Source organism: Panthera pardus, unplaced genomic scaffold (assembly GCF_024362965.1).
Source record: "Panthera pardus isolate Hobbes unplaced genomic scaffold, ASM2436296v1 HiC_scaffold_20, whole genome shotgun sequence".
In the NCBI taxonomy this organism is placed as follows: domain Eukaryota; kingdom Metazoa; phylum Chordata; class Mammalia; order Carnivora; family Felidae; genus Panthera; species Panthera pardus.
The window spans coordinates 88,543,226-88,558,289 of NW_026526766.1; the positions used below are offsets into that span (position 1 = coordinate 88,543,226).

Genomic DNA, 15,064 nt, shown 5'->3' on the forward strand with positions numbered 1-15,064 from the left:
TGGTGACAGAGCTAAGCTGTGCCCAGGCAGAGTCCAGGCACAGATGGGGGCCCCCGAAGGTGGGTGCTTTGTTGTAAAGCATCAACTGCTCTGTGACCCTGGACTCTACCCGGGCTTCATGCAGGAGCCCGGGAAGCCTTCCAGGAGCAGGTGACAGGCCTCGAAGGTGCTGTGAAGGCTGCCCGGGAGCAGCTGCGCGCGCTGAGCAGGAGTGTCCACTGTGCCCGGGCCGGAACAGAGAAGACCTGCATCCAGCTGGCGGACCTAGATGCAGCGCTGGAGTCCTCGGAGGAGGAGATTCTGCAGGCGGCCCTTGTCCTCAGATCTCTGGTACGACGTCCTGGGCCCATCTGGTGACCTAGTGGCTGGGCTGTGCCTCTTTGGAGAGGCTCCGTTTCATCTGCAGAATGGAGGGGGGGGTCACACAGCGCCCCTTCTGCTGATTAGTGGGATAATGTCTGCATAGAACAAGGCATGTTCCAGGGGGAGAGTGAATGTCCATCGAATGAATGGTGGGTGTCATTACTGCTGTTTCTACGTTCTAGGGATCTGCTCACTGGGTGCTGACTTTGAGACTACCTTTGAGCGTATAGAAAATAACTGGCACGATTTAGTTCTGCCCAGGAATTTAGCCAAATGGGGCCCTTGCTCTTCAAGGATGGCCATCAGCTTCCTCCCCTCTCCATTTCTTCTCTAAAGGTGATTCCTCAGGAAGGGTCCAGCCAGCCCACCACCTGGAGCCACCTGGCCACCGAGGCCCGTGCCCTTGCCAGGAGGTGAGGCCCCAGGCCCCGGGAGCCTGGTGAGGTCTTGCCCACACAGTCTGAAAGGGAGCCCAGTCCTTCTCGGGGGCGGAAGGGCGGGTTCCCAGATCAGGATCAGCTGCACAGGTGCCCCTCTGCCTGGATTCAAACCCAGGCCGTCCTGAACACTCTCTTCTGTGATGTCTTTATGAGGGTGACCATATCATTATTGTCCAAACTGAGATTTTTTGTGTGATAAGAGGCCCTAATGATCATTATGCCAGGACAACAGGCATAAACTCAATGTAACGGGAACGGGGGCATGGGTGGGTCCCTTCCCATCAGCCTTTGCTGTGTGTCCAGCAGAGGGAGAAGAAGAACTTAGCCTTTGGGGCTGGACTCTGGGATGACGGGAGTCTCACATGCTGGGAGGTGTGGATTTGGGTGCAGGCCCCCTTCTGCATGGGCTCCTGGTGACAATCAAATGGGTATTTCCATACAGCCATAGGGACACCACTGCCAAGATTGAGGCCACTGCGCGGAGGGCCCTAGTCGCCTCCAACACCAGTTATGTGCTTCTCTGGAGTCTGGTGGAGGGCACAGTGGCCCTGGAGGCCCAGCAGGAACTGGAGGACAGGTGAGTCCTCCCGGGTGTGGGTGGAAGCTTGAGTTGGCCTCCTGCAGCTGACGGGGCCTGGCTGGAGGCTGCTGGTTCCAGAATTGGCTTCCGTCCGGAGTCCTGACGCCCTCTGAGTGGATGGGTGGGGATGTCTGAGGTCTTGGGCCCACTGGGTGGTACCTTACAAGAACACATTTATGCCTGGGGGTTAAGCTCAGCCTCTGGAGAGAAGGGGCGAGAACTTGAACCAGGAGGGTCCAGAGCAGCACCTCTCTCTTTCTTGCCCCTGCAGCGTCCCCCAGCCCCACCCCAGACCCCCCAGGCAGCTCCTTTCAGGCACCAGCTTCCTTCTTGGTCTCTGCTTCTCTCCTCTGGGTGACCCTCTTATATCCTCCTCAGTCAAAGGGTCAAGAGAGACCCAGCAAGGCCTCACTAAGTCCCGAGTTGACTTCCTAGATGAGAGAATGTGATTGGCCCAGCTCAGATCAGGTGGCCAGCCCTGAGCCCACTGGCAGGGGGTGGGGTGGGTGAGGTCACATGACCCACTCCTGGGGCAGGGGTGGGAGCACAGGCTCTCTGAGAAGTGGGGAAGGGATGAGAGACAGCAAGGGGGTTCTGTGTCCGAGCTGTGCTCACTGTGGAGCTGGGCGGAGAGGGGAGGGTGTGGGTAGCTGGAGGGGACAGGAAACCTGTTCTAGGTGGTTAATTACAGCACCTTGAAGCTAAGGGTCTTCAGAGCCCAGGGCTATCCATTTATCTGGAGAGCCACAGCCCAAGGTCACCCCAGGGCACAGCCGAGCCAAGCCGGAGGCCTGGGCTGCTGTCCCTTCTCCAACACTAGGCATTTTCCTCTTCGTGATGCAGCCAGAGGCTCCAAATATTTGCAAAACATATGATTCTCGAGTGGAAACCAAGCCCAAGCCCCTTCAGAAGAGAGCGTTTGAATTGAATGAGTGAAGAAACAAGAATGTGGTGCCTCTGCTGCCTTTTCCATTCATTCGAAAGCTGCCAAGTTAGCGGCCGAGTTAGCGGCCAGTCTCGGGGCCAGCTGCTGGGTGCCGACCCTGCAGAGGGCAGGTCTGCCTGGGAGGTTGCCAGAGGGCTCCGGTAGGGGGGTAGGGGACATCCACGGGGAAGGAGAGCCCCGTGCCCTGCCCTGTGAGCCACCTTTGCTGTCTCCTCTCAGGTACCAGGAGGTCCAGGCCGCCCAGAAGGCGTTGGGCACGGCTGCGGCAGAGGCGCTGCCTGAAGCTGGGAGGGCGCTGGCCGCCGCGCAGCAAGCTGATGCGGATGCAGCCCTGCGCCCGGCCTCGCTGGCCGCCCCTGAAGGACTGGTCAGCCCCGCCGTCCTTGGAGCTCTGCATGGGGTGGGGGGCGGAGAATGTGGCAGCTGGGAAACCAGTGCGGCCCAGGCAGAGGCGGATGATGTGGCTTATTTTTAACTATATGGCAGTCGATGAACATGAGATAATCCACCTCCCTGGCTTGGCAGAGCGCCTGCCTGGCACAGTTAGAGCTCGGCCAGTCTTTGTTGTTGATTGTGGTAATAATAGCAAGGGCAGGTGTCTTCTCCATAGTGGCATTAGCAAAGGCACCAGACGGACATGGGATCAAATCCCCAGCGCCACTGCTCCAGATCTGTGCCCTTGGCCAAGGTCACTTTCCCTCCCGGCACCCTCAGTTCATTCCTCTGCGAGATAGAGCTCACCCCTCAGGTAATTTTAGGGCTGCGTCCGTGGGGGCCGGGAGCGGATTCACGCACAGTATGCAAAGTGGCCCTCAGCACCTCCAGACAAATCAGCTCCATCGTTATCTCCCCAGTGATCCTGAAACCCCAAAACTCAGAAACTGTGCTTTAAGAAAGAGACTAAGCTTATACAGATGCCCTGGGGGCCAAACCTGACTGGCCCGAAGCTGCATATTTGGGGTCCTCGCTTCCCTCACCCGAAACGTGAAGAGTAACATGCACGTTTTAAGGGGTTTGGCCCTGCACGTGGCCCCAGATGCCACCAAAGGTGTTAGATGATATTCAGCACCTGCACGGCTCTGCTTCTCTCAAGTCGGGGAAAATTCTGAATTTGGAAATACGTCCGGCCCCAAAGTTTCAGCGGAGGTTGTGGACCTGGGGAAGGAAATGCAGGTCAGGGAGGCCTGGCTCCTAGTAGTGGGTAGGGCTGGAGTCTGGGACAGGTTCTCCAGCCTGGTGTCCATGTCCCCCGCCCCGGCTCCCCTTCTTCCTGGGGTCCACAGGGAGCCCTATCCCCGCCATTCCTGTCCCTGGGCGCCTCCCACCCGGTAGAGGATCTGCCCCACGGACCTTCCTGCCAAGCCCTGCCTGAGCCCATCATCTCCCTGCAGAAGTCCGAGGCCGGGGCCCTGGGTCTGAAGGCACAGGCCCTGGAGAAGACAGTTGCATCTAGAGAGCGTGTGGTCACCGAGGCTGCCCGGGTCCTCCAGGCCACCGCCCGGGCCATGCTGCGGAAGACCGAGCCCCTCACACAGGTGGGCTCATGTCCTCTGAGGCAGGCACCTGGCCGGGCTGCCCCGCGGGTGTCCTGGGGTGGGCGGTCCAGGAGAGGGAAAGGCAAAGACCCGAAATAGTTCCTCCCATCCCTCCGGTGTCTCCCACCTGCCGAGCCTCTCTCTTCTCTCTCCAGCTACGCCAGCAGGCCAGAGCCGCCCTGACCCGGGCTTCCTCATCCGTCCAGGCTGCCACAGTGACTGTCACGGGAGCCAGGACCCTGCTGGCCGACCTGGAGGGTATGCGTGCCTTGCCGAGCTCTGGGCTTCTTGATGCGTGTTTGCCCGTGACAGCCACCTGGACTCTTGCCTCAGCTGGGGCAGCCGGGCCACAGGAGACAGAAGTCCAGTTGTGTGGGCATAAGCCGAGCAGCTCTTCCCCCCACCCCCGGCCGGGACCCCTCCCGGGGCTGCTTGACGTGGCCTCACACACCTCTCACCGGGTACTCACCCACACGGCTGTCAGCCATCAGACCACACACGGAGCCCGTCAGGGCCGAATCCGATGCCATCGACTATCCGTTCCTGGTCTCGTCTGCCCTGGCCGGGGGTCCTGCCACCTGGTACAAACGGCTGCCGCCGTCCAGGGTTCAGCTGGGGCCGCAGGGAGGGAGGCAGAGTTCTCTTTAGGAAGGGGGCGTGGGTCGATGCCAGTCCAGGTTTCCTTTGCGCTTTAGGAAAATGAGGCTTAAGTGGTCGCATTTCATAGATGTGTAGACCAAGGGAAGGAAGGGATTGGTGGTGACTGTCCCTGGGTCAGAGAGGTGCTGAATGGAAACCGCCCAGTGTTAGGATTCTCCAGCTCCGTGTCCCCCTGTGGCATAGGCTTCTCTGATGTCCTCTTTGCCCTTTATCCGTGGCTCTGCACCAACGAGCTGGATAAAACAGGAACACGCTCAGCGCCAGAGGCCCCTTGGGGTCTGAGACCGGAAGCCAGGCCCTGCTTGATCCCGGTTCTACAGACTTCCTTCCCGACCCTCCCCACTGCCTCTGAGAGATGTGGCTCCAGCCAGGGGCCCCTAGCCTCTGGGACAGAGGGTGAGCTGGGTCAGTGCGTCCTATTCTCTAGGCTCCTCTGTGGTCTGAAGTCTTGGTCGCTCACCGGTCGGGGGCTTCCGACGGGGAAGGCGTGGCCCTGTGCACTTGGCTCTGAGTTGTGTTTAGGAAAATGTAAATCCAGTGATACGTGGTGGTGAAATATTAGGATTTTAGGACATTAAAATGATCAGGGCTGCTAAAGCAACCCCCTCAGGGGGCAGGGGACTCACGCACCCTCTGCTTGCCTACCTCCAATGATTGTGTGCTCACTACCTCACGAGGCATCACCTTCTCACTGTTGGGTATACCGCATGGAAATTTGCCTCCCTGGTGCAGTACTGTGATCCACACAAGTACTCATCGCAAACCTCTAACCCCAGGTTCTTTCCCCCCCTTCCTGCCCCTTTTCCGAGACACCCTCTGTCCCTACCCGTTGGCCTGTGCCCAGGTGGCATTCAGGATGAAAGGAAAGTTCACGGGGTGAATTAGCCCAAGACATGATCTACCAAGAGTGGGTTTGTGTTCAAATAAGTTTAGGAAATGTCACTACTACGGCGCCTTCTTGAGGCCATACCGTGTGCCCCTATTAAAGGCTCTGAGAAGTCCTGCATTAAAGAAAACTGGTTCTTTTTATATGTAAGCTTAACTGATGTTTCCTCCTGACCTTTGTTAATACCCCCATAGAATTAGTTCTCCGCAGAGTGTGTTTTAAGAAACACCCAATTTTGTGTACAAGAAGCGAAGTCGATCCTATTTCTGGATTATTTTCAGAAAAAGGATGTGGTATTCTGCCTTAGAAGGCTTGATTCTTTCAAAAATTTGACTATAATCAGTATTCCTGATTTCCCTTAGAATTTTATCTGAAAGGAAGGGAGAAAGTCTCTCTTCTTTACAGAGGGAAACTACTCCTGATTAGATAATCAAGCCTATGCACATTGTAATACCTCTCTTTTTATCTTGGCTGCCAGGAAGCTCAGAGGTAAATAGAGCATTCACTGCCTGCCACGTCGTTATCCTAGTTTTCTGGCACTTGTCACCTCTCTTTTTCCCTTCCTCATCCCCCCAATTACATATGGCCCTTGGTTTTTCATTTTAGCGGTCCAGTCGTTGACTTACCTATCACTGTAAGTTGCCTAAAGCCCTTTTAGAAATCGATGAGGCACAAAAACAAAGAGCTGAGTGGATTTGCTGGGTCCTGTGCTGTGACTCCCCGTCGGCCAAGGGTGACTTCCCAGCCTTGGCCCAGGCCCTGAACACCGTGTGGTTTTGTGATTTTATTGTTTGTATTCATTGTTATCCTCTTGTTAACGTTTCTTTATTTTTGAGAGCGTGTGCGTGGGGGAGGGGCGAGAGAGAGGAGGACAGAGGATCCGAAGCCGGCTCTGTGCTGACAGCAGCGAGCCCGACGTGGGGCTCGAACTCACGACCCGTGAGCCAAAGTCGGCCACTCAACCCACTGAGCCACGCAGGTGCCCCGTGTACTTTTGTGATTTTAATAACTTTCATGATATAACGCGAATCTTTACATTCACCGAGCAGTATGTGTCACTGATGATTCGTTTGCTCCCCAGACGAGCCTGAGAAGGTTACACGTGTATCTCCTGCGTCTCGAACCTCCGCTCACGTCGTCTGAGGGTCGGGCGTCTGGTGGTGACTGGCCCTCGAGGGTCATGAGCCAAGAGCCCGTCCCGCTGACCCAGCCTGTCCCGGGTTTGCAGGAATGAAGCCGCAGTTTCCTTCGCCCAAGGACCGGGCCACGCTGGGGAGGAAGGCAGGCGTGGTCAGGGGCAGGCTCCTTGCAGACTTGAAAAAGAAGACCAAGCAGGCGGAGAGGATGCTGGGAAATGCGGCGTCTGTCTCCTCCAGTGCCAAGAAGAAGGGCCGCGAAGCCAAGATGTTGGCTGAGGACAGTGCTAAGGTCAGGGCCACCGATGTGACAGCGGTGACGTCCCTGCCTCCTGGGCCTGTGGGCGGGCTATCATACAAAGGCTGCCCTTGTGGAGGTTAAACGTAGTCCCTGCAGATCTGCCCCCTTCCGTGTACACAGTGCTGAATGCTCCACACTTACTGAGGGCTCAGTGGTTCCCAGGCTCTGAGCCCTGGAGCGTCATTCAAGCCGTTGAGTCCTCGACAAACAAGTGTCACTTGTCCCTGTCGGACAGGTGGGGACCCTGAGTACCAGCCTGGTGTAGGAACTTAAATCACGCGACCAGGAACCTCACCTAGATCTGCTGGGCTTTGCTCCCCAAACTTCTAGGCTCTCGCTTTTGAACCGGGGCCGAAGTCTAGCCCAGGTGCCTCCCCCAGCCCCCACTGACTTTGTGCATGTAGCCGGCACCCGGGACACGCTTGTGGAATGAATGAATGATCTGGTGCGCGATTCGATGACTGCTTGGCGTTACTGTTGGACGTGCTCCTTACCTCTGAAAGGACTTACTCCACTCCCCCTCTTCTCCCTGCCTCTGCTGCCCACCCCGCAGCTCGCCAGGGCCTTGCTGAGGGACGGGAAGCAGGAGCATCGCCGGGCAGGCCGGCTGTCCAGCCAGGCACAGGCGACGCTCCGACAGGCCTCGCGGCAGGTGCTAGCCTCACAAACCCGCCGACAGGAGCTGGAGGAAGCTGAGCAGGTACGTGGGCCCAGACCCGCCCCCCCCCCCCACACCCCCATTTCCTTCTGGCCCCAGAGCCAGCAGGGCGCTGCTCAAGCTTTCCCTCCCTCCCAAGGTGGGTGCCGGGCTGCGTGCCGTGGAGCGGCAGATCTGGGAGTCGCGCACGTCCCTGGAAGAGGACGTCCAGGCCTTGTTGGAGCTACTTGCCAGGCTGGGTAAGGAGACCCAAGGCTGGGCCCGGGTCCCCTGGGTCCCTGGAGCACCTCGGGGACCTTCTGTGAGGCTCAGTCCTAGAGATTTCCTCCTTGCCCTCGTCTACACAGGGTTCCCCCTCCTCCCCAGCCACAAGCATTTGTAACAGCCCCAGGCCCCCATGCGAGGTGGGGCTGGTGTCCATTCACTGTGTGCCCCCAGGGGCCACTAGTCTGGGGGGTGGGGAGGGAGACACGGAAAACTCATCACACACAGAACGCGTGTGGGTACCACAGGGGCAGATCGGCCCTGAGTGTTAAGGGTTTCAGAGGAGGAGAGAGGATGTCACAGAAGCCATCTGGCATCGAGATCATGTGCCGGGGCTTGGCCGTGAGACCTTGGGAAAACCACTCTGCCTCTCTGTACCTCAGTTCCCCCGTCTGTAAAATGGGAGTAACGCTCGGGTCACTTAGAGGCGGTTGCCACGCTGTGGGGTGCGAGTCCGTCAACAGCCGCTCTCAGGGAGGAGGAAGAATCGAGAAGAGCCTCAGTAAGGAGACATTTCAGGGTGAGGGGGACAGCCCCCACCAAAGCATGGAGGCCTCGGAGCAGGGGAAGGGGTGGGGGGACAGCAGGTAGGCAGTGTTAAAAATTGTGGTAAGATACACATAACATAAAATCTGCCGTTGTGACCATCTTTAAGCCCACACTTCAGTGGCCTTAAGCACATTCACAGTGTTTTGCATCCATCATCACCATCTGTCTCCAGAACTTTCCCGTCTTCCAACCCAACCACTCTGCACCCATTGGATGTGAATTCCCTGTGCCCCCAGCCCCTGGCCCTCCCCGTTCTCTTTCGGTCTCTATGAACTTAACACTCTTAAGGACCTCCTATCGGTGGACTCACACAGCATTTGTCCTTCTGTGGCTGGCTTCTGTCCCTTAGTGTCACGTCCTCAGGCTCACCCACGTACGGCATTTCATTTATCATTATTAATAAGGGGAAGAATCACCACATTCTGCGTTTTGCCTGCATGCCAGGCCCACGCAAAGCTATTTGCACACGTGATCTCCTAGAATCCTCATTCTCTGCTTTCGAGGCAAGGATACAGATTCGCTTGCCATTTTGCAGACGGGCAGTCTGAGGCTCGGAGAGTTTAAACGGTGTGCCCAGGGCCCCACAGCCAGGCGGTGGGGAAGCTGAGGTTCACACGCGGGTCTAACCAATTCAGAGTGCCCCCTTGTAGCCACCGGTCCGCACCCAGCACCAAGGACCCGGAGTACAGGACACAGTGCCCAGCACAGAGCAAGCACACTGTGAGGGTAAAGCTGCTTTGGCGATTGTGATCATTTATTTGCTCGTGCTGGTGCCGTGCTTGACTTGGGGCTGCAGGAGCTGACAGCCCGCAGCTGGACCCCACCCCGGTGCCTGGGAGCCCCAGAGGGGCACGTGGAGTGTGCCGGCAGCCTGAACCTGAATTTGCTAGAAGGCCGGGCAGTTTGGACTTCCCTGTGGATGGTGGGGCCTCTCGAGGTCTTTGCGGGGAGCAGGACCTGCCCAGGCTGGCAGGGCTCGGCTCTCCTCTGCCTCTTCCTGCCCCTGTTTCAGCTCCTGCCACTGCCTGCCCTCCAACCGCCACCCTCATTGCCCGGGAAATTCAGGGCTAGCGAGAGCCCTAGGCCCATAGGGATCCCGTGGGATTAGAAGCCATTTAGAACCTCCTTCCCCCTCCCCACTACTCTCCCGCCTGGCTGAGCCTTGTCTTCCTGTTGAATGTCACCCTTAAATGACAAGGTGACAGGGGCCAGGTGGGACACACAGACTGCAGATTGCACTCCGCCACCACCAGCAAGTTCAAACCTGAGCGCCAGGCCCCCACCTCCTTGTTGTCCCCCTGGAGAGGCTCTGGGAAGTCCTTAACTCCAAGAAACAGAGTTAATCCGTGCTGGGCCAGGACGAAACCCCACTGCCTGCTTCCCAGCCCTCAATCTAATGCCAGAGATGCTGCTTTTTACCCCAGTGGCCGTCCACATCCCAGCATAGGTGTACCTGTAAATGTGTGCTCTTGGCAAATCAACAATGGTATGTGGGGGGAGCCAGCAGGAATCACGGGGGCCTTGTGCGCACACACTGACATCGGGAAGTGGACTCAGGATGCACACAGAACCTTCTTTTTATCAGCAACAAAGATGAACGGTTGCCCAGGGCTGCCCAGGGGGAAAGTTTCAGAGCCTTCACGTGAACCCAGTGGGGTGCCCGGCCAGGCACACCGCCCTCTCTGGGTCCCTTGCTTTCCTGGTAGATTGTGGGCAGTCAGGATCCTGGAAACTCTGGGCTGGCAAGGGTCTCCGGGATGGGGGCCGAACAGGCCTCTGGGGCCTGCAGGGGAGCTGGCCTGTGCTGAGGCCGTCTGTGCCCCTCTGCAGGGTCACTGGACACCCACCACGCCCCAGCCCAGGCCCTGAACGAGACCCAGTGGGCACTGGAGCGCCTGAGGCTGCGGCTGAGCCCGCCGGGGGCCCTGCAGGGGAAACTGAGGCTGTTGGAGCAGGAGTCCAAGCAGCAGGAGCTGCAGATCCAGAGCTTCGAGAACGACCTCGCGGAGATCCGTGCTGACAAGCAGAACCTGGAGGCCATTCTGCAGAGCCTGCCCAAGAGCTGTGCCAGCTGGCGGTGAGGGCCGCCCAGACCCCCCCGCTGCGGCCCTAGCCCGGGCACGCGCACGCACCCCGCAGGCGCACCCGCCGCAGCCTGCTGCTCGGTGTGCCCACCCCAAGGGGATCCTCACGTCGCCTTCCAAGCCCATGCCTGCATCCCCTCCGTTCCCGCCAGCGTGGAGGTACATACGCGGTTCACCCAGGCGGCCGTGCCCACCTCCATCGGGGCACGCTCCCGTGCCGTGACGCATGAACACCCACACCGCGTGTCAATAGCACGTCCACAATACCTGTGGACACAACGCGCACACGCATGCAAGTCCCTCTCTCCGTGCCCACGTTGCAGTCGGTCCACAGTCAAGTCCTGAGCTCTGGATGCTGGAGGAGTTATGTTAGCTACCTTCTGGCACTAACATACCCACTCTTGGCTCCTGAAGGCAAGGACCCAGGCCGAGTCGGTGCTTGAGAGGCTGAGGGGGGCCATCTGCAGAGATCGGGGTGGGGTTCCGCAAGAGCCAGAGCCCCCAGCCCCAGAGCTACCCCCTGTCCCGCAGCTTCCTACCCGCCACACACACACACACACACACACACACACACACACCCTGAGCAGCTCAGTGCAGCCGAGGGACCAGATCCTAGGAGGGGGGGGGTCTCAGCAGTGGAGCCCGAGGCCCGGGGACTCCTGGGGCCATGGCACAGCCTGTGCAGTTGGCTGGGAGGATGGCCCACCCCTGCACGGCTACCACTGACTTTGTAGAATACTTTGTTCTGAAGATCCTGGGAATCACATGCCCTGGGCCCCGGTGCACCTTTCGGCCTGTGGCCCGTCCAAAAAAGCTGCACCTCAAGGGCCTGAAGGGGCCTGGGTCGGGGAGACTGGGGTCATGTGGGAGCTCCTCTTTGTAACCCCACGACCCCGGTTGGCCTTTGACTGACTGACACTGACCCTAAGGCCCTGTGGCCCCACCTGCCACCAGGGAGGCCCCTGCAGGGTGTGGAGGCCTGGCTGCCACTCTGGTCCGTCCTGCTGGGGAGTCCCCCTGTGGCCAGGCCCCCCCTGCCAGCCTCCGTCCAGAATTCCTGGTACTTTCTCCCGGGGCCCCGCCCCTTTCCCAGGGCCCTCTTCCTGGTAGACAGCAGACCGTCTGCCCTGGGACAGGTGCTTCAGGGGACCCACCACCCCTCCCATGGCTCTTTTGGCCCCAGGCAGGGGGCACTAGCAGCAGCATGAACCAGTTCTGTGTAATGTGAAAATAAAGGACCCCTTTACCCGCTGGGTGGCATGCCTTTGGTCTTCTGCTGGTTCGCAGCAGGGGCCCTGGCTGTGGGTGCCGACTCACTACCCTGGCACGTGGATGCACACACCCAGCACCCAATGGGTGGGTACAAGAATGTTCCGTGATCCGTCTTGCGCCCGTGCAATACCAGGAAGGCGGCAAGAGCTGAGCTCACTGGCTTTGCCGGGGTCTCCCCATGGCGAGGGCTTTGCTGGGGTCCTGTGACCATAGTCACCTACTCTCTCCTCTCTGCTGCAGGGGGTTATCAGGAAACGTCTAAGGGAGCATGAGGGGCCCTCTGCTGACCTCTGGGGCAGGAAACAGTGAACTCAAAATCACGTGTCCCCCGGCACAAAAAGGCCCAGGGAGCGACCCCAATGTGGAGGAGAAGGAGGGCTTTGGGCCAGGCCTCAAAGGGTGGGGAGACAGCGGGAACATTCCATAGCTCAGGGTTTGCAGGGTGGAGGCCTGGCCAGCACGGATCACTCCAGGAAGCCAGGTTGTGTGGGTAGGACGGACTATGGAGCATATACGGTTTGGCCATGTAGCCTGAACCCCTTTCGGGTTGGTTTAAATAAAAGGGAGTTTGCTGGGAGGATATGGAGGACCTTCTAGAATCTGGTTCGGAATGGCCCAGGGAGGGGACTCTCCTGTCCCCTCCCTCCCGCCTCTTCCCTGGCCTCTGCCTCTGCTTCTCCTTCCGTGTTTGCCTCTGTCTTTTCTCCCCACAGAGAAGTTTTCTCTGCTTTTCCCGAGCTTGATGGAAGACAAGCCCACTCCATCGCCTCCCCCCTCCCCTCCGACCATAGTTCCCGGGTTTACATGTTGTCAGGTCAAACAGAGACGAGCTTGAAACTGCCCTGATTCCACCTTCTCTTGACAGACGGACCCAGCTTAGGCCAGGCCCCCCCCCCCCATTCAGAATAACAGGGGTCTCTGGGTGCAAGGCTATATAGCGAGAGCTTGTCTGTACCCTCTCCTGATCCTGTTGGGGGAGGGCATTCAGAGAAGACGCTCGCTCCTCCACAGAGAACCTGATAGCCAAGGCCACGGAGGGTGAGGGGTGTGTGTGCGTGGGTGGGGGGGGGGGGTGGACACCAGTGACCTGGGGAGTGATTTGATTGATTTGAGAGGGAGGCCAGGGGCAAGGGGGCCGAAACAGAAGGCCATTGCTCTACAGTGAGTTTGATGATTGGTGTCTGGTATCAGTGGGGAAAGGAGAGGAAGGTTCTTTGAAGATCTCTGGGATAGGGTCTGATGCCCTCAGGCCCCTCGCCCCCAACACCCGCCTTCTCTGCTGACAGATCACACAGCCGTTCTGATGCCTGCTCTTGGCATTAAGCCCCTAGCCACTCAAGCTGTGGGACTCAGCAAAGCCCAGTCCCAGAATCCCAATGGGAGCGGGGGTGGGTGGGAGAACAGGCCTCCTCTCCATTCCATGGTGACGTACTTCAGGCTTGACGTCTCATGACTCACGCGGTCCGGTCATGCCTGGTGTATACAGAGCCACTCTCTGGCCCAGAGGTGGGGCTGTGCTGGGCGGAATGTGGCAACAGCTGTTGCACATCTGGCTAGCAATGCAGCCCAGCGGCTGAGCACTGGAAGGTGGGGTGGCCTCAGCCCCGCAGAGAGGCTAATGGGGCCGACCACCGCAACTGGCCAGGGCAACGGGCCATCGGAGCCTGGACTGGGAAGTGTGTTACGAGGGCCGCATTCCAGGTCAGCTCCCTCGTCTGGCCTCCAGGTGGAATATTTCCCGTCAACCACGGGTCGTAGCTCCTAAGCCCTTCTCCCCTGCAAGTTTCTACTGTCTGCTTACGACACCCCAAAAAGTCATAAAAGTTATAACAGCCCCTGCTTGGTGAGAGGCGCTTGTCTCCTCCATTCTGCAGATCAGGACACTGAGGCTCAAGCAAGTACCTTGAGGACCTTGCCCAAGGTCACACGGCTTGGCTAGATCCAAACCCTAGGGGCAAATGGGCACTGGTGATGCCCACTCAGCAGGTGCTCACTGAGCTGGGGAAGTGGGGTCCTGAACTGCTGCTGCCCTTGGCATTAGCCCACCTTGGGACATTCCCTTCTGTCCTGCCCCCTTCCTTGGGACAGCCTGGCCACTTCCTCCCTAGGGACAAACACAGAAGAAAAGATGGCCAGCTGGTCCCAGGATCCCAACCCTAGGGGTCAAGACGTACAAGGCAAGTCTGTGAGGAAGGAGGTTTCCCAGATCCAATCCCCAGGGACATGCTTACTTTGTGTGTGTTTGGATGTGTGTTTGTGTGTGTGTGGGGGGGGGGCATCACTGGTGATCAAGTGTGCCGTCTTGCCCAGGACAGTCCCTGTTTGTGCCTGTGGCTGCCTCCCTTCACTCTCAGAAACGTCCTGATTTGGACGCGAGACTTCATTACCTCCATGTTAACTAGTCCCTGGTTCCTGCACCCTGAGCCCTACTCTTCCAGGAGGCAGCGGTTTGATTTATCATCGCAGTGGGCTTGCCAGGCCTCGGCTTCCTGACTTTTCTGTAAAATGGGAACAGCCAAGGCTATTTCATAGAGCTTTGAGAATTAAATAACATAAATATATCCTGTACTGATCTGGCTGTGCGCCACAGTGAGTGCCCAGGAAATAGATTTCAGGGGCACCTGGGTGGCTCAGTGGGTTGAGCCACGGAGTCTTGAATTTGGCTCAGGTCATGATCCCGGGGTCGCGGAATCCAGCCCAGCATCGGGCTCTGCACTGAGTGAGGAGCCTGCTTAGGATTCTCCCTCTCTCTCCTCTCCCCCTCCCTCTGCCCCTTTGCCCCGCTTACACGCTTACACACTCTCTCTCAAGCGAAAACATTTTAAAGAAATAGATCTCAGTAACAAAACAGGAAAGCATCCCGATTTGACTTCAGGTGTCACTGATGTCCTAGTGACACTGTGTCATTACAAAACAGAAAAGCAAACACACAAAACGGCCTGAAAGCTTTGGAAGTTTTCTTCTGAGGGTTAAAAATAAAGATCTGGCCTGACTTCCACCAGCGCGTGCTGCGCAAAGGGCCGCGGCGACTTAACAGCTTCGGCGGGTGGACGCAGGCTCTCTGCCCGCCGGGACGGTATCGGATCCTGGAGGCCACCCCAACAGCAAGTGCGTACTGAGATGGTCCCCAAGTTTCTTTAAGGGGAAACCGCGGCCCGGCGCTGGGAAGGGACTGGTCGAGGTCCCGGGAGGAGCAGGCAGGGAGGCGCTCACGGGCGGCCCCGCGCTGTGCATTTTCCGCGTCTTCCAGCAGAGGGGCGGGCGGCGGGCGCGGCGCCCCGCATAATAGCCGCTTTGATGCCGGCGGCCGGGCGGCGGGGCGGGAGGACCCGGGGGGGGGGGGGTGAGGAGGGTGGAGGGCGGGAGGGGTGTGTCCGGCCGCCCGCGCCA

The 15,064-nt window shown here is 58.6% G+C and overlaps 1 protein-coding gene across 1 annotated transcript in view; it reads left to right on the plus strand.

The window, feature by feature from the left end:
- Nucleotides 1–11,653, plus strand: part of LAMC3 (laminin subunit gamma 3) — a 57,853-nt gene extending 46,200 nt beyond the window's left edge. The window contains exons 20-29 of the mRNA XM_053908439.1: nucleotides 125–330; nucleotides 700–776; nucleotides 1,246–1,380; nucleotides 2,549–2,696; nucleotides 3,721–3,864; nucleotides 4,020–4,122; nucleotides 6,639–6,838; nucleotides 7,401–7,547; nucleotides 7,645–7,744; nucleotides 10,149–11,653. Coding sequence (XP_053764414.1) covers nucleotides 125–330; nucleotides 700–776; nucleotides 1,246–1,380; nucleotides 2,549–2,696; nucleotides 3,721–3,864; nucleotides 4,020–4,122; nucleotides 6,639–6,838; nucleotides 7,401–7,547; nucleotides 7,645–7,744; nucleotides 10,149–10,399 — 1,511 coding nt within the window. The 3' untranslated portion in view covers nucleotides 10,400–11,653. The remainder of the gene's footprint in view (nucleotides 1–124; nucleotides 331–699; nucleotides 777–1,245; nucleotides 1,381–2,548; nucleotides 2,697–3,720; nucleotides 3,865–4,019; nucleotides 4,123–6,638; nucleotides 6,839–7,400; nucleotides 7,548–7,644; nucleotides 7,745–10,148) is intronic.
- Nucleotides 11,654–15,064: the final 3,411 nt, after the last annotated feature.